The sequence below is a fragment of the Cydia pomonella genome, chromosome 3 (assembly GCF_033807575.1).
Source record: "Cydia pomonella isolate Wapato2018A chromosome 3, ilCydPomo1, whole genome shotgun sequence".
In the NCBI taxonomy this organism is placed as follows: Eukaryota; Metazoa; Arthropoda; class Insecta; order Lepidoptera; family Tortricidae; genus Cydia; species Cydia pomonella.
In genome coordinates this window covers 28,184,572-28,208,898 of record NC_084705.1, presented here as the reverse complement: position 1 = coordinate 28,208,898, position 24,327 = coordinate 28,184,572, and the positions used below count along the sequence as shown (strand labels likewise).

The window sequence follows — 24,327 nt, the reverse complement described above, 5'->3', positions numbered from 1 at the left end:
AAAACGTTCCCTGGTAGGGACAGGATTAGTAAGGGTAGCTGATGTTAAAATTAATAATAAGATATTTCGTAGAGCCATAACTAAGTTATGTCCTTTACCTGTATTGTAGTTTTAATAACTTCTCTTATGTTTAGATTCCTGTTGGAATCTTTACCTTTATGTAATTGCCTGGCCCCAACTATGTTTAATACAAAACATATAGCGTGTAAGCTTAGCTTAAGTTATTTTTCTATATAGCAACATATTTTGTAGTTGCCCTATAATTTGCATGTGGCAACTCTCTCTCTTCTTTCTCGATCCGAACCGACGACACGTCCCGCGATCACCTTTGTAATAATTTTTAATATAAAAGTGAATAAAAGTTCATTTAAACTTAAAAAGCGCATTTTGTATTCTCCACAATGCATTTCGAAATTTTGCAAACAAAAAAAAATTGATCTCTGAAAACGACTCAAGTCTCTACAAAAGACTCGGGTCTCTAAGAAGTTAAAAAGAACTCGACTTTAGACTTAATTATGCGACTCTGAAAAACTGAGTCTAGTTCTAAGCAGAGGACTTAAAGGACTCGAGTCTTAACCAAAACTAGTTTCTGTAGTACAGGGTTGTATTAAGCTGTCGTCACCCTATTCAAAGTTTCTGAAGAAAAATAACCAAATCACTATAGATGTGTACGAATATATATACATACCTATTACCTTTACTAAAATTCAAACTAAAAACCAACAAAAATCCAATTTCAAAGATCCGTTGTCTCCAAAATCCCATGAGCCCATGACCTGAAATTGACCTGTGATCCCATGAAATCAACGACAGCAACCAACTCCAAAAAAAAACGTTTTAAATTTGTCCACACGTCGTCGAGATTTATTAATTTAAAAAACGTTACGCCTATTTTTAAAAATTCCATTTTTTCAGACGGGCGCTAGAGTGAGTGCGTACGCGCCATGATCGCGTGCGTGCGCTGCGACAGCTGACAGGAGCTGCACCACGTCATGTCCACCAAGAAGCACTCGCCGCAAACCAGTAAGTGCCTAATGCTCTTTTTATTTCACATTCCTCCTCCTCGCGCCGTTTCCTCATTGCTGAGCGTCTTCTTTTTGAATTTCTTGTTGGTGATGCTTCTTCATCTGTTTCTGTCCTTGGTGGTATGGAGAGCATCATGTGGCTTTGTGAAGAAAATTGAGCGGATTTGGTCGGCCCGTCTTATTGGACAGCGACCTCTCGGTCTCTTTCCATTGACTTTCCCAGTGATCATCAGTCGTTCGAGATTATGTCCGTCTTTCTGGGCAAAGTGACCGAAAAGCTGCAGGACCCTTCGCGAGCAGGTGAACTGGAGATTCTCGATTTCCCATTGAGCTATAAGGATAGACGCGTTTTGGTTCGAAATGTGGTGAATAGAATTAGAAGCATCACTTTAAATAATACCGGTTAGTGCTAAATTTCCCCCAGTTAATGCCCAATGTTGCACATTGTCCCTTATCTCAAGTATTGTATAACACCAGGAAATTGCTCTATAAACATCAATTTTTCTTTCTGTCTAATCCTATCTGGAATAAAGTCTATGTGGCTTTCCATCAGAAAATGGTCATTATTGCAGTTGAAGAATAAGGACCCTTCTGTGATGGAATATCACATATTTATGTATAACTCTGTTAAACATTTGTCGTTTCCAGTCATTCAAACGCATCCATGATAAATCTAGTCATTGTAGCTAGGCTGTTAGATTCATTAATAATACCAATCGAACATCGTATTTCCATTGGCGAAAACAGTCGTTAGAAACTTGACGTACAAGCCAGGGCCTTCATGAATAATTTAGTTTACTTGAGTTAGGTATACTTACTAGTTTATAGAACGGTAAACTTTGCCTTAATACTATGGCCTATGGCAAACCTTTTCTTATGCTCTGAAAGTGGGTCGTTGTTGTTCTAAAAAGTGTGCAGAAAATGATACGTTTCCGCTTCTGCTCTAGAGCTCTATACTTTCCGAGTACGTTTTTTTCTTGTTTTGAATGCATTTGTTGTACAATTTCCATTCTGATAATTAACTCCCCATTCCATAAATATTTCCCATTCGATATTTTTACCTAAATTGTTAATTGAAAGTACTCTCAAGAAATACTACGGAAGTTTATACTTAGCAGTGTTTTTTAAAATGCATATGTATTTTGCTATCCTCGTATTCGAAATAAAAAGTAGAATGTATAACTCGGGTAAAGGCACCATTTCAGCCTCGGACTAACTGGTGTTCTCACTGCGTTCGAGCGCCAAACTACCTCGACACACATGGTTGCCTTTTATCCCTTGGTTAACAATCTACTATTACGTGCCACACTTTACCAGGCTTAAAAAAGCTGGGTATATGTTTATTCTTAATAAAATAAAAGTAAAAAAATCCTTTCAAATTTTAATCATCAACTTATAACCTCATTATACACAATTTATATGTTCATAAAAGCTTGTCGCGCGATTTAATTGTATAAACAAACTAGTACCTCTTTAATTAAGTAACTTGATCTGCTAAGTTTAAATTTTCAAACATTTTAATTTAATTGAATACTTATAGGTACTTAAACCTCGCGACAAGCTTTTATGAACATATAAATTGTGTATAATGAGGTTATAAGTTGATGATTAAAATTTTAAAGGAAAATTTTATTTTCTTCTTTTTAGAGCATTTAAATAAAAGCTATTGGTCCGCCATGTTGGATTTAGAATGACGTCACATTTATCATGCATTGTCATCCAAACTAAACGTGTATACAAAATTTCAGCTTAATCGGCTGAAGATATCTGCTTCAAAATTGAGTAGCAAGATTCCACCCGAACAAACATACATACATTGCAAGTTAAATAAAAGCTTTTAAAATGGCCGCCTTTCACCAATACGGATGTTTCCTGTATTTAATACAAATTATTTCACAACATGCACGTAATAAAGCACCGGATGATTATTATAATAAAACCGGCCAAGAGCATGTCGGGCCCCGCTCAGTGTAGGGTTCCGTAGTTACTCTTCCGTCACAATAAGCTAAACTGGAGCTTAAAGTATAGTAAATTGTTAACCAAGGGATGAAACGGTACCTTTCACGCGAGTTAAACAAATAGGCAAATTTGCATAATCAGTACCTAATTAAAGTAAGTCTTTTTACTATGAGGGGAAACTTTTTGCGATAACTCAAAAACAGCTAAACTGACCATGTCCGCTATAGTTTTCATTTAATGTCTTTCTTAAGCTCTACTTCCATGTTTTTTTTTATATTTTTTTGGACCTATGGTTCAAAAGTTAGAGGAGGGGGGACACATATTTTTTTCTTTCGGAGCGATTATCTCCGAATATATTCACTTTATCAAAAAATGTTTGTTGAAGACCCCTATTAGTTTTGAAAGACCTTACCAACGATTTCCCACACTGTAGGGTTGATGCAAAAAAAGAAATTCACCCCCACTTTACGTGTAGGGGAGGTACCCTCAAAAAAATTAAATTTTTAGATTTTATTGTACGACTTGGTCGGTTGTATTGATTTATATATCCATGCCGAATTTCAGCTTTCTAGCACTAACGACCACGGAGGAAAGCCTCGGACAGACAGACAGACAGACGGACATGGCGAAACTATTGAATTCATTGAATTAGATAGAACAAGCTAATAAGTAAAAAATATGAAAACATCTTCTTTCTAATGTAATTTCACATAAACTTTTTGTAATTACGAAGCTCATATTGAAGTCTACAGTGTTCCTTCCTCTTTTTCGTTACAAATATCTTTCATTTGACAATGAGAAGTCCCTAATCATTTTCAAAATATCTACTAGCTTCTGGCCTGCCCGCGACTATGTCTGCGTGGGGTGATCATGATGATTGATAAAAATATACAAAATTTCATTTCAATCGGTTCAAATTTCATTTAAATCGGTTCAGCGGTTTAAGCGTGAAAGGGTAACACAAAGACAGAGTTAATTTTGGATTTATGATATTAGTAGGGATTGTGTGACCGAACCTTTCCCGAAGGTGTCTTGCGGTCTGACGCCACTTAATCAAATCAAATCGTGTTAAGCTCTGTTCGGGTCCCCGCAGATTGTTCATGACGACACTGAGCGTAGTAATTTGACGCCTACGCTACGTTTCCGAGAAACGAAACAATAACGGCGTATCTGATTGACTGACGTACTCAGATTTAGGTTCTGTTTGTATTTTCTGTTCATGAATGTTAAGTTAGTTAAGACTTAGTTTCATTGGTTGATAGGGCCCGCAAGCGGGGTGTGGGAGATTTCTGTAGCGCATACCATTATGAGTTTCTTTGGTCGTTATGCCGCCTTATTGCCTGCGGGGAGTCACTGCACGCTGTATATCGAAGGAGTAATAGACCAATGAAACTGATCCTTTAATTATAAAATTCTTTTTTTCTTAGCTCTTACCATTGACATATATCTAAAGACGAGCCTTATGGGTAATAAGAATGGGGCCAGTACAGGGGTGTCACGCACACACACGCACCAATCGTACAGTCTAACGCCACAACGCGTTTGGGCGCGCGATTGGTTGCAACTAGTTGCGTTAGACTGCACGATTCGCTCGCATTCGTGAGTGACATTGCTGAACTAGCACCATTCTTAGTTCCCGTAAGGCCCCTATAGCAGCCCGCGGCGCTATATCTGCCGACGATAGCTCAATGGAGAAGGCACCGGGCTGTCGCCACCACTCCTACTGCCAAGACCGTGACCACGGCCCTCTACGTCGCCGCGTGAAGAGGAGCGAATACGATACGCGAGGAGATAGCTAAATAAACTACTGTTACGCACAAACTCACTTTTATTAAACGCGATACAAAGGTATAAAAATACTCCTACGATCCCTACTACGCGATTGAACCGCTTCTGGTTCTCTTCCGGTTGGTTTCTTCTTGAGGCTTCTGGTTGCTGGATCACTCGACGACTGACTACGATTTCACTCCGTTCCTTCCTCGCTTATATACGAATTTCGTAGAAAAGGAACACCCTTACGATAAGGAGATAAGACGCGTTTCGATTCGTTCTGAATCAAGCCCTCTGATTGGTCGGTTACTTGATTCGGCTTTGTTCGGGTTAAATCGTGTTATCTCGTTATCGTTTACATAACTATAATTCTCACAAATATCTAATTATTGACTTAAATATTGCATAACACGCTAACTCGGTTACTAGGTCAGTGAAACAAAACAATAACACCTGTCCGACTCGCTTACTTTACGAATACAAAGCCTATTGTTCGCCCGCGCTCGGAACAATAGCCCGTTTCTCGACGGTTTACGGCATGCTATTATCTAATAGCTAGGATTACGATAATATGACCTATATTAGGGTGTTAAGCAATTCACGCTCTACGATTATACGTAACATTCATTTGTCTAATTAAAGTAATTACTGCGATAATAACCTAAATATATGCGTCTCATAGTACAACTGAGCGTAATCGAATTCTGTACGGGAAATTGACTGACCAATCACGATCGAGATTTTCTGTCTCACTGTTTCTTACCTTTCCTTGTCTTTATTTACGTGTGATTGGCTATAATTATGAACCAATGAATAAGTTTTCTTTATTTTCTTATTCCTTCGTTCATCTCGCTCTTCGAATAAGGAATTGGGATTTAGGGTTTGCGTGACCTAAATATCGAATAATACCTGATATAACGAACGATTACACAATTCTTATGTCTAATAACAATCTAATTATATATTTGCCCTACCTAACGGATAAAATCTTTATTTCGAATACAGCCTTAATCGTATTTCAACTTAATTAATCTTAGCGTCATCTAAGGTTTTTCAGTCGCGTCGCTAACATTTTGTCCCCGCAGTCGAAGACTCCTGTTGCATGGGTTGCGACGCGATGACCGCCAGTCTGCAGCTCGGCCTGCGCAGCGTCCCGTGCCTCGTCCTGACGTCTGCGGAGCGGACCCGTCCATCGGGGCCTGGATAGACGACCTCGACGACTCCTTTGGGCCATACACTGCGAGGTCCATTGGGTTCTGCGATGATGACCACGTCTCCCGGCTGGATCTGTCGTCCTCCCTCGTCGGACGATTTACGTGGTGCTAACAGTGGGAAGTACTCTTTCGTCCAGCGCCGCCAGAAGTGGTCTGCGAGCGCCTGTGCAGCCTTCCACTGCTTCTTGTCGTTTTCTTCGTAGACTCCGATCATAGGTAGGTTTGCGTTGTGCAGTAGTAGAAAGTGTGCCGGTGTAAGACTTTCCTCGGATTGCGGGTCGACGTTAACGTGTGTGAGAGGTCTTCTATTAACGATATTCTCGATTTCTGCTAATAGTGTTTCGAAGACTTCTGTTCGCGGTGCTCTTGTATGGAATGTGTACGCCATTGCCGTCTTCACGGTACGCACCATGCGTTCCCAAGCTCCGCCTGCAGAGGGATTACCAGGCGGGATGAACTTCCATTCCATCCGATGATGTAGACCGTAAGCACGTAGCTGTGGTAGCCACTGCTTATATGCTTCTCGTAGCTCCGTTGATGCCGCCTTGAAGCATGTCGCGTTGTCGCTGTACATCGTGTGTGGCCATCCTCGTCGCGCAGCGAATCGTCGTAGGGCGAGTAGCGCGCTGTCCGTCGACAAACTATGCACGCTCTCCAGATGGATGGCTCTGGTGACTAGGCATGTGTATAAACAGACCCAGCGTTTTTCTCTTCGCCGGCCTATTGTCACGTACATGGGGCCTAGATAGTCTTGCGCGGTGTAGGTAAACGGTCGTTGATAAGCCTGTAGTCGCTCGGGGGGTAGGTCTCCGAAGGGCTGCGCTCGCGGTGAAGCTCGACGTAGCTTGCAAAGTGCGCAGTCTCTCGCTACGGCTTTCACTATCGGTCGTAGATGCAAAATCCAATAATCTTGACGTAACTGATTTATCACGGCTTCGTTATGTATGTGCGCTGATCGTCTGTGGGCTCTCTGAATCAGCAATCGAGTAAATGAGTCTCTGCCGTCCAGTATTATCGGATGTAGTGACGTGTAGAGTACTGGAGCGTTGCCCAATCTCGTTTTCATACGTAGCACGCCGTCGTCGCATAACTCTGGTGCTAGCGTATATAGCTTCGATTTCCTGTCGATTTCGCGTCCGATGTGCAGAGTACGTATTTCGTCTGGAAAGCTTCTCCGTTGACTATTCTGTATCCACATATGCTCTGCTCGCTTAATGTGTTGCACTTGTAGCTGTAGTCTCCTATTCTTGGATTTCAGCTTATCGATGAAAAGTAGCACGTAGGCTGTAGAATTAATCAATCGATCGTAATTACTGAAGCGACGTATATCGGGTAATACGCTTGATGGCTCCATTTTCGATGTCGTAGTCGATAAAACGATTCCTGACTTGACTTTCAGCTTCCTTTCAGGGAGATCTTCGGTGCGGCTTACTGTAATATCTCGGCTCGGCCACTCCACCTCGTCTAGGTAGAGAAACTGCGGCCCTCTGTACCAATCATCCTGTATGTCGATCCTCCTTGTAGGCTTGCCTCGTGTAGCATGGTCTGCCGGATTAAGATCGGTCGGTACATATCTCCATGCTTGACGATTCGATTTCTCGGTGATCTCGGCTAATCGATGTGATACGAATGGCTTGTAATTTCGTGCGTCGTCTTTGATCCATCCTAATAAGACTCTCGAATCCGCCCAATATATCACTTCGTCGATGTCGTATCGTTGCTCGTTGCAGATCGTTTCTGCTAACCGTACTCCGATGACTGCCGCTGTTAGCTCCAATTTCGGTACGGATAGCACCTTCAGTGGACAAACTCTGCTTTTGCCCGCTGCTAAACTTACTCGAACTTCTTGCTCTGAGTTTTCTATGCGCCAATATGCTGCAGCGCAATATGCTTCCGTTGACGCGTCGGTGAAAATATGCAGAGTATATTTCGTAGCAGCTCTCGGTGTCTCGTACTGTCGCGGTATGCGTAGCGTAGCTACATGTTTCAGTGCATTCAGCCACTGAAAAAAGTCTTCAGCTTCTTGGTATGGTAGCGGTGCGTCCCAATCCGTTCCTTTTGACCAAACTCGCTGAAATATTATCTTCGCGCTTATCACGAATTGAGCGATAAGTCCCATCGGGTCGTAAATTGACATTATCGCGCTGAGTAACTCTCGTTTCGTCGGTGGTCGCTCGTGATTCTTTACTGCGTCCGGTACGCGCAGCATCTTCGTATTGTATCCTAGAGTATCGGTGCTAGGATCCCAAGTCATTCCTAGAACGGTCTGTTGCTTCTCGCCTAGATGCGTCGGTTCTTGTGCGTGAAGCTCTGGCTCGATGCTCGCTAACAGTCGCTCGCTGTTGCTCGCGTAGCCTCGTAGGTGAAAGTTTCCCTCGGCGTGAGAGTCTCGTACCTGCGATGACACTCTCAGTAGCTCGTCTTCAGTCTTGTAGGACGCCACATAATCATCCATGTAATGATTATTGTGTATATCGTAGACCGCCTCTGGATACTTGTCCTCGTTGTCGGTTGCGTTACGATTGCGCACTGAATGCGCGAGAAACGGTGACGATACGTTTCCGAAACAAACTCTGTTTAGTTTGTAGACTTGCGGCTCCATGTCTCTTCTCGTACCTCGCCACAAGAATAGCTGGCTCTGCTGGTCTTCGGCTCGAATCTGGATTTGCAGAAACATCTCCTGTATATCTGCTACTACTGCGAAGCTCCATTCGCGAAACCTCAGTAGTATACCCAGTAGGCTTTTTAGCAGGTCTGGTCCCGCTAAAATATAGTCGTTCAGACTATTTCCTTGACTTTTCGCGGCACAATCGAATACGGCTCTTCCTTTGCCTTTATTCAAATTAAAAACACTAAAGTGCGGCAAAAACCAAGTCTTATCGGTTTGCGGTGGTTCCATAATACGCTCGGCATATCCTTTTTTCAGCAACTTCTGAATTTGGGCTTCGTAGTCCTCCGCGAAGTCCTTGTCGCGACGCATTCTCGCTTCCAAGCTATGTAATCTTGAACGCGCCATAGCGTAGCTCGGTGGTAGCTTCACGTCGTCTGACGCCCATAGCTGGCCAACCTCGTAGCGATTTCCAACTTTTCTCACGGTTTTATTAAATATATCGATGGCTCGTTGATCGCTCGGACTCACGTTCTCCTTTTGCGTTACGCCTAACGCCTCGATCGACCAATGTTTCTTCACTTGCTCGATGAGATCTTCATCCCCCATACGGCAGTGTAACACGGTTTGCTCGTTCGTACGAATAATGCGTGGCATTCTACCGAAAAACGCCCAACCTAGTGGTGTTTTCATAGCGCACGGCTCGTTCTCGCCGCCCTGCCTGATTTCCGTCGGTGTAATCAAGTGACTATAATCACCTCCGATTAACATCTGTGGTACGCCTGTTCCGACGTAGCATTCGTCGCCTAAGTCCGCCAGATGTTTATATTTGAGTAGTTGCTCCTTATTGAGCGACTGTGACCTGATTCCTAGGCCATCTACGGTCTTGACGGTAATCTCGTGTTCGGTACCTCCTTTCGCCGGTCTCACGGTGGCCTTAACAGTCTGTGTTATCGACGTGTGCTTGAGATTCCTTATTCCTCGAATACATAACGGCTCGTCTTGACCCACTGCACCTATCTCATCAGCAACGTCTTGATCGATCATCGACAATGTCGATCCGTCGTCGATAAAAGCGAAAATATGCGCTGTTCCTTGCGGGCCTGTTACCGTTACAGGCAACACTTTCAACAACACGTTGTAGTTCGGGGTCGATGACACGTAGACTCGTGGGTCGTTGTCCTCTCGTTGCGTAACTTGCGTAGATTGCGTCTCTTGTGCCGCCGTCGGCTCGATCGATGCTGTAGTAACTCGCGCTACGGCCGCTCGTTGCGTAGCATGAGTCATCGCCATCGCGGTATTATCACGGAGCTCCTGCGTCGTCTCCGCGTGGAGCAGACGATGATGCACGTGCGGACAGCCTGCCACACCGCACCCTTTCGCCTTGCACTGTATTTTGAGGTGCTTCGCGTCCATGCACCTATAGCATATACGGTTGAGCTTTGCCCACTCCCATCTTGCGCCTATGCTCTGTGCGGCTAGCTTGCGACATTCCGGCGTTGAATGATTGCCGCCGCAATACAGGCACGTCGACTTCGATGTACTGGCTTGACGCGTCGCATACGTCACCTTCTGTGCTGTGGCGTATCGACCTCCGGGTGTGGTAGCGGGAATCGGATAACGCGGCGCGGATGTATTCGTACGAGTGCCGGTCGCGCGCGCGTTCGGTGCTGCTGACGGTACCTGCGCACGCCTCGGGGCTGCGCGGGCATGACAAAACGCCATTTCTTGTTCACTTTCCTCCATCAGAAAGTCAGCAAGTTGCAGGATCTCGGGTTCGTCGGTATCACGATGATTGCGTGCGTAGTCGCACCACCTGCTTCGAATATGGGGCGATAACCGGTCCGTTACTTCGCGAATCAGCAACGGGTTGTCGGCGTAGTGTCTCCGATCTATATCCATAATAGTGGACACTATGTTCATAATTTTGATTGCGAAGCTGTTGAGATCGTTCGCTGTAGGTCCCAACGCTGGCAGCTTGCGCAAATCTTCGATTGCTCTGTCTAGCAATACTTCGCTCCGACCAAATTGCTTTTTCAGTATTCGTATAATCATATCTGGACGAGTTGCGGTCGATAGGACGTGTGACACACATGTCTTCGCGTCCCCGCGTAGCGCCATACGCAGTCTAGCGACGTTCTCGTAGTCGGTAAACTTATATCTTCTCGATGTCTCGGTGTACGTGTTGTAGAAACTTCGCCACTCACTCACATCTCCGTAGAAGTGAGGAAGTTCGAAGATATCCTTCGGTGCCGGTCGAGCCGCCATTTGCATCTTCTCGAATAACTGCAACATAGACTCCGCTACGGTTCCTTCCTGAGTGAGCTGTGTACGCTCCGTGTGCGGCGTACGTGGCTCGATCGGTGGCGATAACGATCGCCGACGGTCCTCGCGGCTCGGTGAGCGACGTCGAATATGCCTCTCTTCCCGCGTGGAGCGCCTTGGAGTCTCGTAATCCGGTGGGGGCTCGTTGGCTAACCTCTTCTTGGACTTGACGGGCTCGGTTAGCGTCTTGTCCTGCGATTCGTCCATCCATGTCAGGATGCGCTGGTGTTGCGGTCCGATTTCGCTCCTATCGGATGCCGCGTCGGATTCACTGGCTTCTGCACGAATTTGCAGCTTCTGGGCTTCCAGCCTCTTCTTCACTAACTCGGCTTCTAACTGCAGCTCCTTCTTCTGTATCTCCGCTAGCCGCTCGCTCGCCTCCAGCTCGGCTTGCGAGAGTCTGGCCTCGATGACGGTACTCGCTTGTGAGCACACGGACTGCGCACGGGTGTGCACGTGCGGAGTGCTCGCCTCCTTTAGAGTATCCTTCGGTCGTTGCGATGTGGTAACGTCTTTAACCACTGTCTTCGGATGACGTAACGGGATCGGTGTAGGTCTCGCAAGACGTCGCAGGCGTTTGTTCAGGTCCCTACGCCATAGCAACATCGTATCTTGCGAGGGAGACCTCGGTGGCCTCTGGTAGACGTCGTCGATCGATAATGTAGCCGCTGCGCCTAACGGTTCCGCGCTAGCAGCTCGATGGGTGACCGCTGCCGCGTCGGCCGACTCGCCAGGGGGGAGGGGAGGGCGCTCCGCGTCGGCGTCCTCAGTCCTCTCAGCGTGTTCGCGGGCAACCTCACGATGTTGGGCCGCCGCCGCGCCTTCTTCTAGGAAACGCTGCCTGTCTTCGTCGCTCTGTACCGACGTAGCCTTCTTGGTCCGAATTATCGGCATCTTGACGATGTCGCACGATGGGGTTCTTCACGCAGAGTAGAAGCTGATCTCGACGGTCTTGATGGGCTGACAGTTAATCCGGTTCGAAGGACCAGGAAAATATAGCAGCCCGCGGCGCTATATCTGCCGACGATAGCTCAATGGAGAAGGCACCGGGCTGTCGCCACCACTCCTACTGCCAAGACCGTGACCACGGCCCTCTACGTCGCCGCGTGAAGAGGAGCGAATACGATACGCGAGGAGATAGCTAAATAAACTACTGTTACGCACAAACTCACTTTTATTAAACGCGATACAAAGGTATAAAAATACTCCTACGATCCCTACTACGCGATTGAACCGCTTCTGGTTCTCTTCCGGTTGGTTTCTTCTTGAGGCTTCTGGTTGCTGGATCACTCGACGACTGACTACGATTTCACTCCGTTCCTTCCTCGCTTATATACGAATTTCGTAGAAAAGGAACACCCTTACGATAAGGAGATAAGACGCGTTTCGATTCGTTCTGAATCAAGCCCTCTGATTGGTCGGTTACTTGATTCGGCTTTGTTCGGGTTAAATCGTGTTATCTCGTTATCGTTTACATAACTATAATTCTCACAAATATCTAATTATTGACTTAAATATTGCATAACACGCTAACTCGGTTACTAGGTCAGTGAAACAAAACAATAACACCTGTCCGACTCGCTTACTTTACGAATACAAAGCCTATTGTTCGCCCGCGCTCGGAACAATAGCCCGTTTCTCGACGGTTTACGGCATGCTATTATCTAATAGCTAGGATTACGATAATATGACCTATATTAGGGTGTTAAGCAATTCACGCTCTACGATTATACGTAACATTCATTTGTCTAATTAAAGTAATTACTGCGATAATAACCTAAATATATGCGTCTCATAGTACAACTGAGCGTAATCGAATTCTGTACGGGAAATTGACTGACCAATCACGATCGAGATTTTCTGTCTCACTGTTTCTTACCTTTCCTTGTCTTTATTTACGTGTGATTGGCTATAATTATGAACCAATGAATAAGTTTTCTTTATTTTCTTATTCCTTCGTTCATCTCGCTCTTCGAATAAGGAATTGGGATTTAGGGTTTGCGTGACCTAAATATCGAATAATACCTGATATAACGAACGATTACACAATTCTTATGTCTAATAACAATCTAATTATATATTTGCCCTACCTAACGGATAAAATCTTTATTTCGAATACAGCCTTAATCGTATTTCAACTTAATTAATCTTAGCGTCATCTAAGGTTTTTCAGTCGCGTCGCTAACAGCCCCGTTTTTAGATATAAGTACATATGTCAATGGCTCTAACTCACAACATTATTCGCCGTCTGAACATACTATTATATTAGCACAAAGAGCGCACCGTGCGGCATAGGCACGGTGCGCTCTTTGTGGAAGTCAAAGGTCTCTTATGATCGGATCCCACTTAATCAAATCAAATCTGGTTAAATTCTAGTTGGGTATTGGGGTTGGGAGTCGAAAGTAATCTTAGCTCGATTATTTTTGAAAAATTTAACAATAATAGCGTTATCGGGGACCTATCTAAGTGACAACAGCTTAGGTACCTGTAGAATCTGCTGATTGAAATGAAGACCTGACTTTTCGTTTCATCTGTCATCCCGATTGTATTTTGCATCGTCTCTATTTCTATTTATTTTTTGCTAAAGTAAAGAAGACCAGGTGAAATAAATATCCTCAATTTTGATGCACTTCATAACTAGGTATGCAATGTCGAGACCGGTTTTGGACGCTACACATAAGTCACAACCAAGAAATAGGCCCAAAAAATAGAAAAACACATTGTTTTTTTGTGTGTACAGTCGATGTCAAAGGGGTGCAAGTCTAAGGTACAAGTGTAAACATATATTATCTTTACGTCGACTGTACCTATGACCCACACAATGTAGATGAACACACTATTTATTGAACGTATCACTTTTTATCAAAAAGTACGTTCATCTTAAAGGCCGGCAACGCACTTACCTCTCTGGTGTTGCGGGTGTCTATGGGCTACGGTAATCGCTTACCATCAGGCGATTCGTCTGCGCGTTTGCCTCCTATCATATCATAAAAAGTTTCTACTACTTCTAGTTACTATTCCTAAGAAAGTACAGTCAGCATCAAAAGTAGCGGATGAAACAACGCGCCAAAAGTATCTGATATTCCGGATAACTTTTCCAAATATAGATAAATTTCTAAAATTCGCGCTCAAAAGTATATCTTTTACAGTCTTAGTTGTTCTGTATTAAAGACATCACTTTTTGTTCAGCTGTTACGGAATGGTAGATACTTACATATGAAACGTTATTTGATCCGCTACTTTTGATGCTGACTGTACGAACGAACGTACTTTGTTAGGAATAGTGGCGACTTTTTCGAGTCAAATTTAGTTCCGTAGTATTCACCTCATTATCTGTTTCCCTAAAGTTCATATAAGCTCTTTCAGTGTACAACACAGGAGCTCGGAAATGTAAACAATTAAGTACGCGGCAGTTGTAGACAGATACGGCATGTAATTTGTGTTGGGTGACATCCGCAATGAGGCACTGGAACTTTACACATATGGGTAATTGGGAAGGTCCGGGTGATATCTGGGGCACGGATACATTTATGTAGCTGTTCCTACATAATTATTATTTTAGATGTTTGGCGGGGTGAATTTTAAATACATGCACAAATTACTTAATTGAAACATGATAAATGCTTTATTTCTTCTTCTTCTTCTTCTTCATATTTAAGAGCTGCGCTCTTGTCAGTGGAGCAATCTCCAAGTCGTCTGGTCCTCTGCCAACTCCTTAACCTTCTGGTATGACACGACCTGAACCTTTTATTTGGTTGATTTTTTTTCTCGGTCTTCCTCTTTTACCTGGTGCTGGCTGGTGGTTATTTTGGTACCTGGGTCGCCTAGCAGGAGGACGTCCTATCGGACGCCCTAGGTATCGCTGGAGCGACTTGGTGGAGGCGGCTCTTCGGTGACCAGTTACGTCAACCAGATGCTTCGCGATTTAATTGGCTTGTCGCATATCCAGAATTAGAAAGAGTAATAAATATGGCAGAAGTCTCTGCTAATATTAAAAATGCAAAAGCAACACAATCTGTCTAACAGATCTTTACGCCTAAACCGCTGAACCGATTTCGATGAAATTTGGTATGGAGCTAATTGGAGGCTTGAGCAAGGACATGGGATAATTTGTATCGACCATCATCATCATTCCACGCAAGCGAAGTTGCGGGCAGAAGCTAGTATTGAATATGACAATGAAGGATTGTTGAATACAACATTTATTGTGCAATTTGTGGTTATGGCGGTTCTACAGTCCGCAGCAAGCTCGGCTGAATTTCACCTTTTCATACAGAGTTTCGTTCTTATTTTAAAACTACGTTTTGAATTGTAATGAAACTTTGCACATACAATGACATGAGGTAAATCTACGCCTGTAATTATTTTATATATTACTTCAGCTTATAAAACAAACAAAAAAGAGCAAAAACAAGTGTTGTACGTACAAAGTTTGAGAGCAATCTAGCTAGTCGTTTTAAAATGAGAGCGTTAATACGATTGTATGAAGAACCGGGCTTCCTGCGGATTCTTAAATACGAGAACTTAGTATGTAACGATTTGTATCCATTGAGGTGTTGGTACTCTGTGAGATAACAACATAGCCAAAAGCTTAATAATTTGTTAATGTAACGTAAGAGTAAAGTCCTAGCAGAGAAGCAAAATACGTAGCCTGCCTAAGTAAATAGGTAAATATATATATTCAACAATTCCATCGTGAATCGAAGAACAGAATGAATAATTGATAGGACGAGGAAGTCGAATCACCAGTAATTTGTCATAATTTGACAGGTGTAATTTGACGCTATAATGTCGGTATACATCGTGTCATTGAGGATGACGCGCGAATTAGACAAATCTAACCATTAAAGGCATGACAATACGAACCAAGGCATGCGTCCTCGTGAATGACGCGATCTATATGGTAGGTACAAAATTAGATTTGTTGTGATTTGTTTGCATTGTTGGGAAATGCCTATTTGCCGGCCTATATGTTAATGGAAAAATATAGGTTGATATGAAAATCAAAATCAGGTCGAATAGATCTATGAAAGAAGAGCGAGTGAGATGGCTGAATATGAATGAAAAGGGGCGCGAACAAATGTTGTGTTTTTTTTAATTGGGTACAATCGTACACAGATTGACCTAGCCCCAAACTGAGCAAAGCATGTACTATGGGTACTAGCCGACGATATATATACATGTATAGATAAATACATACATATATAGAAAACACCCATGACTCGGGAACAAATATCACATTCGAATCCGGGACCATCGGCTTTATAGGCAAGGTACCAACTAGGCCAGATCGGTTGTCATTCTGGTCTGATTTAAAGTCGGACCAAGGTATTTGAATTCACGAAGTGTGGCAATATCATAGTTAAATTTATGGAAAATTTCTATGATGTTTATAATGACACTATCACTTTGTTCTGTTCAAAATGGTGCAAAGTTAGCTTAGACGGAAGAATTTTTATTTCTTATAATATAACTTAATGAGACTGGGCCGGCCAGGTCTGCCGCCTGCACCCACAAATGTGTGCCAAAGTAACCACGGTATGGGTGCCGCAAGACGGGCGAGGATCTGGTAGGTCCAGACGGAGATGGCGTGACAACCTGTAAGGGCTCCTCTACACGATGGCCCAGCGTAGGCCAGTCCAAGGGACGCAGCTATGCGGTGAAATGAGATAGCAATATCACTTGCTCCCTCTAACGCATAAATGCGTCCCTAGGACTGGCCTACGCTGGGCCATCATGTAGAGGAGCCATAAGCTAATCTTAACGATTGGCCGGAGATTGCTCAAAACCGAGACGAGTGGAAATAGAGGGGGAGGACTTTGCCCAGCAGTGTAACACCGTATAAGCTTATAATAAATATTTTTTAAGGCTCATTATTCAAAGAGTAGCGAGGAAATTACAGACACAAGTAAATAAAGTATGAAGAGAGACTTCCAAAAAATTACACAAAACAGTGTCATGTCTATATAAGATATGTTAAATTTAAAATACTTACCTTAACTTCCATGTATATCTTTGAATGCAGTAAATTTGTAAGAAAACATTTTGAACTATATACCCCAGTAACAGATATTAGAAGAAATAACAGGAATCTTAATAAACTTAAATTGCCCTTCTCGAGAATGAAAATTGTAACGTCTAGCCCTCACTACATGATGATCAAGATATATAATAAGTTACCTAACTCTATAAAAAATCAGGAAAAGACTACTACATTCACTAAATTATTAAAAATATTTCTAATAAATAAATGCTATTATTCCCTAAGTGAATACTTTGAAGAGGATACTAATGATTGATGGTAATACTAATGGTTTATGCTAAAACTCATGTATTTAATTGCAATGTTTAGATTATTGGTTTCTCATTGTTTAAAGTAGATTTAGTCCTCTTAAATTGCTGTGCCCTTGCAGGGCGTCACATGTACTTCTACACTTTCTGTTCCATCTTATGTGATTTGTGATATGCAATAAAGATTTGACTTTTGACTTTTATGTTAACGGCACCAGTCATAGGACATTTAAGAGAAAACTTGGAATATTTTGATATTTTTTCGGCACCTGTAAAACTACCACTTTATGCGTTAAAAGTTGAATGTCCTATTCGTCCTTTATGTATTTAATGAAAGATACTGTAATTGGTTTAAATTTTATTACAAAATAAATACTAAGTTTTTTTGCTCTAGTCATGGGATGTATGGCGCCATTCATTTCAGAACGAAGAGAAATTATTGAAACATCAATCTTAATCAGCTCTATAGGGAGCGTGCATGAACTATAGGAGGCAGCACAGGAGCCGTCAGATTTTTGGCGCGAGGCGTAAATGTGATGTTTTTTGTTCCGATGGAGCCCACAAGATGGCAGAACCTACTATGCACAAGAAAACACTTGACGTGTAAATGCGCCTGTTTATGGTTCCGATTCAGACCACAAGATGGCAGACCCTCCAACGCGCACGGTCCCTATGGCTCTTGTATATGGTAAAATGTTGCCAGTGACTCTGATGATAAATACTTATTTTACAGGATTTATCTATACCATCCCATTACTGGCCTGTTATATTAGCCATTATAGGGGTGTTTACTATATATACAGCTGCTTGCGTGACCGCTCTCTAATGGAAGAAAAGGTCTAGCTTTTCCTATATGTAGTTTCTATCTTTCATCATTCGTTTCATCCGTCTGCTTCTTTGGAAATTGCGAGATACGTAAAAGATACTAGCGATGGAGATAGTTTTACTCGGATTTAACTTTCTAACTAATTTCAATATTCTTCATGTATAAATTAAGTTTAGTGCTAGACCTAAAGCATTCCTTCTCTAAACATCTAGAAGCCTGTTAAAATCTCAATTTTTTCTTCTTGATATTGTGCTGTTGCCGCGCGTGTCGTTTGACGTCTTTGAATATCAAAGGGTTAAAAATTCTAAGTTCAAATTTGCGCAGGAACAAGGCTATAACTGTGAAAATAGAAGTTCGTCAATTGCGGGCATTCTTCTCTGTTACTCTAATTACGTCTTAGTGAGAGTAAAAGAGAAAGATCGCCGCAATTTGCCAATCTCAGTTTACGCGGTAGGCCCCCAGTTGCCTGATTCAAGATTCAGGTATCGCCCCAGAGTAGGGCAAGATCAAAACCATAACCTTTCCATTATGAATCAGTTTCCATTCTAGCCCTCGCCGTAAGACTTAATTATTTCCAACACGCCAAGTCTCGTGTTGGAGCTACATAAAAGTAATGTAGGTCCTGTCGGTAGTACCAACTTACAGGATATTTCCCGTTGTTAGGTTGGTAGCTGTAATTACCCACGTTCTTGCTAGTCTTGCCACTGGTACACGATAATTTAGGATCTATAGATTCTTTACGGTTATTTTTATTAAATTTGTCCAGTGTTGCAAATAAAAGGGATAGAGGAAAAGGAAAGAGAATGATTATGTTAAAAAGGATAATCTACAAGTAAATATAGGCAAGTAAACTTTGCGTGACTGAACATAATGTGCTTATTTATGTTCCCTGTGGTACAATCGCTTTTTAAAAACGGTTCTAATATTTAAAGTATATTCCCCTTACTCATACAATTTAAGCCTCAATTAGTTAATTTGTGTGTCTATTTCTTTCTTACAAATATATACCTAAGTCAAAATGACAAATTAAAGCAAACGATTAAAAGCTAATTGAGGTTTGTAGCGCGTCTATGGATAACGCTATAATTGTCTAAGGTTTAATTGGACTCCATTTTCTTTAACAAAATAGTTTTAAAAACTCTAACTCTTTTGGTCTGTCTGGGTACTTCAAAGGCAATCTAGACTTGCTACGAGTATTCAACAATATGGACGGTTCTAACTTATACCCGTACACGTACAAGATGAATCAGACAAAGAGTCTACATTGGTTCAAGGTCCAATTTTAATTTTGTTGACGATTTTTTGTTTTGGATAAAACTTGGCTTGTTTGAAGAGCTCCTCAATCTAAGTGGAATAAATAGGAAGTCGGAATGAAATTTTCTGTTGAGTTACGAAAATACCATACGGTTTCGTAAGTCAGTGGAAGATTTTTTTAATACGGTCTGTGAAATTGCGCTTTTTATGTACAGAATAAACAACTCTATCTATTTAACAACCAAATTATATCAAAATGTGACGAATAAAACCACATCAAAATAAGAAACGGCCCTCAAACGCGTTTTAGACTATGCTAAATTTATGGCCCCTATATCCTGCTTCTTCATACCTCTCTGTACTTGCTAAATCTATTTACATTGCCCTGTATGAGAAATAGGGCTCCCGAAATAGTATACTTAGTCTAAATGTGCTATTTTTTATTTGTTTTTTTTTCTCAAATTTTGATGAAAGGTGGATGGATCGAGTTCCTTATTTTGTACAACATAAGCGCCATTTCACCATATGTCCTATAAAATCTTCCACTGCACCGCTATTCCACGAAAACGTATGGAATTTTCCGTAACTCAATGGGAATTTTCATACATTGTTTTCCAAATTTAGATTTTGTATACCAGAAGCTTTTCAAACGTACCGATTTTTATCAAAATGTGTCAAACAAATAAAAAATGGCCATAAAACGTTTTAATGCAGGTTAGACAAAGTTAACATACGCTGTTTAATTATTTACCTAGTTTTTAACAGGTTAACTAATCGTTGTTTTTTTCACCAATTTTTTTTATACTACGTCGGTGGCAAACAAGCATACGGCCCGCCTGGTGGTAAGCAGTATCCGTAGCCTATGTACGCCTGCAACTCCAGAGGAGTTACATGCGCGTTGCCGACCTAACCCCCTCCCGCCCCTTGTTGAGCTCTGGCAACCTTACTCACCGGCAGGAACACAACACTATCAGTAGGGTCTAGTGTTATTTGGCTGCGATTTTCTGTAAGGTGGAGGTACTTCCCCAGTTGGGCTCTGCTCTAGATCTGGAATGACATCCGCTGTGCTGTGCCCTACTACACAAAGCGAGATGACATTCACAATGCCCATACCTCTCTTGTGGACGTAGTTTAAGGACGTACCCGGGTCTAAAAATAGTGATGTAGGAAAATGAACAAAGTACGGTATAAGAGTGAAAGACAAAAGCCTGGCATTTTCTTACAAAAAGGATCCCCGAACGGTGATGCGATCATTCAGGAGCACTTTGTATCCGTTATCGCACCTTTAGGCCGCAATAATATACAGGTTTGAAACAGTAATCTTAAAAGTTTAAGGATTTATTATTTCCAACGGTTATAATATTATTCACCTGTCTTCTTCTTCTTCCTCGCGTTGTCCCGGTTTTTTGCCACGGCTCATGGGAGCCTGGGGTCTGATTGACAACTAATCCCAAGATTTGTGGTAGGCAGAGAGAGAGAGAGAGAGATTATTTATTTGTGAAGGCACTAGTTTTAACGAAAGCGACTGCCATCTGACCTTGCAACCCAGAGGGTAAACTAGGCCTTGTTATTAATCCGGTTTCCTCACGATGTTTTCCTTCAACGAAAAGCGACTGGTAAATATCAAATGATATTTCGTATACAAATTCCGAAAAACTCATTGTATAATTACGTAAAAGGCCATGATTTGCACCGTAGTATCAAAACTCCTGGGTGCGTAGACAAGACGCCAGTCGTCCACGCTCTGTAGCGTAGCGTAGTTAACTCTCTCTATACTTCTATAGCTCTACGTAACTCTTCCATATTAGTGCGACACAGACAATTGCGTATCGTTCGCTACGGTGCGTTAACGATTGGCATCTTGTCTATGCACCCTGAGTCGATTTTGGTGATAGAAGAGACTCGATTCCTTCTTTGTTACGAGCAAAGATGAAATATACTTAACTAGTCTTACTAAATCCTTGGAGCCTTTTAGACTTCAGTTTCAATATTAATTTCAACGACATATTGAAATTATATGGACATCGGTATTACTTGGGTACGAATTGCTATGGTTCGAACAATCAGCAGCGGGCTACTGGATTACTCGAAACGCAAGTCGAGTACAGAATACCTGGGGGACTAGCAAGGATGATAATCATACGTTGACAGACGCCAAACGAAAAGAAAAAAAGTATTGTCCGACCAAAACATGTCTTTTGCAGAAACCGAAACCGAAGGTTCCGGCTTTGGGTCTACATAGTTTCGGCCGAAACAGAAACCAAAACTATTGTAGACTTGTAAAATCTTTGAAAAAATGACATAAAACCGCTGTATAAATACACTTATTAAGACTGCGTCGACAGTCTAGTGCCGCCCTCATTAGGGGAATAGTGTTTTCCAATAAACCAATTAATTTCTGTATACACTCAGTACATTAATATTGCATTTAGTAAGTTTCATCTCGGCCGAAAGCTTCAGCTATTTTTTGACCGAAACCGAAACTATGGCCAAAACATGATTTTTTGTCCGAAACTGGCCGAAACAGAAACCGGTTTCTTCGGTCGGACACGAAAAAAAGTATCGAGATAGCAAATGCTACGAAAAGTTACGTGACTATTGTATGGAACATTATTTAATCTCCTAAGACCCTGAGTACACATTTTTGTACATATTCCAAAATCTATTTTGAATCTTTATTATATAACTAAGGGTTCCAAATTAAAATAAAATAAAATAAATAAATAAAATATTTTTTTTTCTGAACCATAAAAATTCCATAAAAAATTTAGTACCATCGTTATAGCTAGGGGTTAGTTAGTACATTAAAATCAAATCAAATCCAAATATAATAAGAATTATAAATAATTAATAATATTGACATAATAACAATGAAATCATGATTCATAGTAAAATAAAAATTAGTTGAAATAATGAATACAAAAATAATTAATAAATTAACATGTCAAATTCAAAATAAAATAGACTAGAATAATAATTACGATTACATATTCCCATAAATAATGATTTCATGTCAAAAGAGCAATGGGTACAAGTATAAAAATGTCATTATATTTTAATTAATAATTTTTACCCATTTACACAGGATGGAACTCTCTGGTCTGTCGGCAATTACCTTCAGTATCCTGTTGTCGCTGCCTTGGATGCGGTTTAGAATAGATGCGACCCGCTTTCGCCTGATCGCATAAAAGTCGTCAGTGTGCGCCTCGGCAAACATTCCTGAAGCGCTACAGAACCGTGGCAACCTCAACAGGATTCTGAAGGCATCATTATACTGGATACGAAGAGCATTATAGGCTTTCAGCGTGTAGTTGACCTATGGCTACCCGTGTAAAATACTTGGCAGAACGCCTTAAAAAGGGTGATTTTAACTTGTTTTGAACAACGGGCAAACCTACGAGCCAACATATTGATTCTGACCGCTAATGCTCTTCGTTCCCTCTCCAAATCGAGATCGTCTTTGAGGTCTTCCGTCACAAAGTGCCCGAGGTATTTAAACTGTGACACTCTCTGAAGGTCAATACCATTCAAAGCTATAAAAGGCACTTGCTGAGGGTTCATAAAATCATTAAAAAACAAAACAATTTCTTCTGGGTATCAGGAGGCTAAGTTTCGATTTGCTATCAAAGAGTGGCATCTTGGCTAGTAGTGCAAAAAATATTAACAATAATCTGCTACTTATTCAATTCTGTCTACTGCGCTGGAAGTCAGGAGAGGCATTTTCCCGCGCGTTGTTTACGCGCTGCCGTTAGCCTCTGGAGTGAAATATGGCTGGATTTTGTTCCGAGACAACGTATTCAAAACCCGGAGGCCTATTCACACTATAATAATTCTATCTTGGTTTGCTATTGAGATGTTCTTCGTATTGGGCTTGCTTGTAGATGCCGAACACGCTAAGGTTGCGCTGACTTGACAGTGACAATGCATACCATATTCCACACTTATGGTAGGACAAAGGACATACGTTATAAGAAATATATACCCTCATCTGTTGTTTATTTGTGATGGAAAAATATATGAGAGTTAATATTCACATTGACATATTGCAAACAGGTTGCCTATAGTTACCTACATTGCGTACGGACAGTAACTTTTTTTCTACTTTTTTTTTGTTATTTAATCGTATATTACTCAGATCATAGAAAGTACTAGATGGCTGACGGAGGCGTGGCGCGTGTCGCCGCGACATGGCCACATCGTGGCCATACCGGCCCGCCGTAAGACAGTAGCAAATTAGCTGTCATTGAACAATGTGCGCGTCAATTTTATTGAAATGCCGAATTATAGCGTTATTTTGTGTCGAAATAGGAGTGCATCCAAAAACTATAAGGATCATGGAGTTACATACCACATTTTTTTTCACGTATTAGTCAATAAAACCACACATTTTAACAAATAAATCCAGTGACATATGATTTTTCTGAGTCAGACCATGTTGTCATACAAACGCGTGGCAATTTGTCTATGCATCCTACATTGACGCTTTGGCATGGAAAACTATTTGTAGTGTCCCTAGCAACGGCGCAATGCATTAAACCGCTAACGATATTCACAGGGGCATTATATTGTTTCTTGGTGACCACCGCCAACCGCTCCCTTCATTGACGCCGCGAAGTAGAGTGGTGCTCGTGCATATAATTGATCTTTGAGCGTTATCGATAAAAATGTTTGGATATAGTGTGTATGAAAGTAATTATTTTTCAAGTAAAATTTTACAATTATTTTATATGCACCTAATGTTTAATTTGATACTTATTAATTTGGATTAAAAATCGAATAGGTAAGCCAAAAAATAAACTGATTTAATTAAGTACAATTTATTTATAACATTATAGTTTATACCTATAAGTATATTTTATTCAGGTTCTTAGCAACGATTCGAATAACTGCACAAGGTATAATCAAATATGTTCATGATTGCAATTTTTTTCAGTTTCCCGAAAAAATCCAATATTAAAGAAAAATAGATAGATGCTACAGGTAGAGGGCCCTAACTGGTTTACGAGCGAGAAAAGTGTTATTTGTTTGGATCATTTTCAAGAAAAATGTTTCCAG

General features: G+C 41.6%; 1 protein-coding gene and 1 long non-coding RNA gene across 5 annotated transcripts in view; one reads left to right on the top strand and one right to left on the bottom strand.

The window, feature by feature from the left end:
* LOC133516485 (uncharacterized) overlaps positions 1-24,327 on the bottom strand; it is a 469,629-nt gene that overhangs the window by 111,505 nt on the left and 333,797 nt on the right. The window lies entirely within an intron of this gene.
* LOC133516471 (multiple C2 and transmembrane domain-containing protein) overlaps positions 1-24,327 on the top strand; it is a 225,741-nt gene that overhangs the window by 28,850 nt on the left and 172,564 nt on the right. For all 3 annotated transcript variants that reach the window (XM_061849432.1, XM_061849433.1, XM_061849431.1), the window contains exon 2: positions 916-1,023. In XM_061849432.1, coding sequence (XP_061705416.1) covers positions 993-1,023 — 31 coding nt within the window. In that variant the 5' untranslated portion in view covers positions 916-992. The remainder of the gene's footprint in view (positions 1-915; positions 1,024-24,327) is intronic.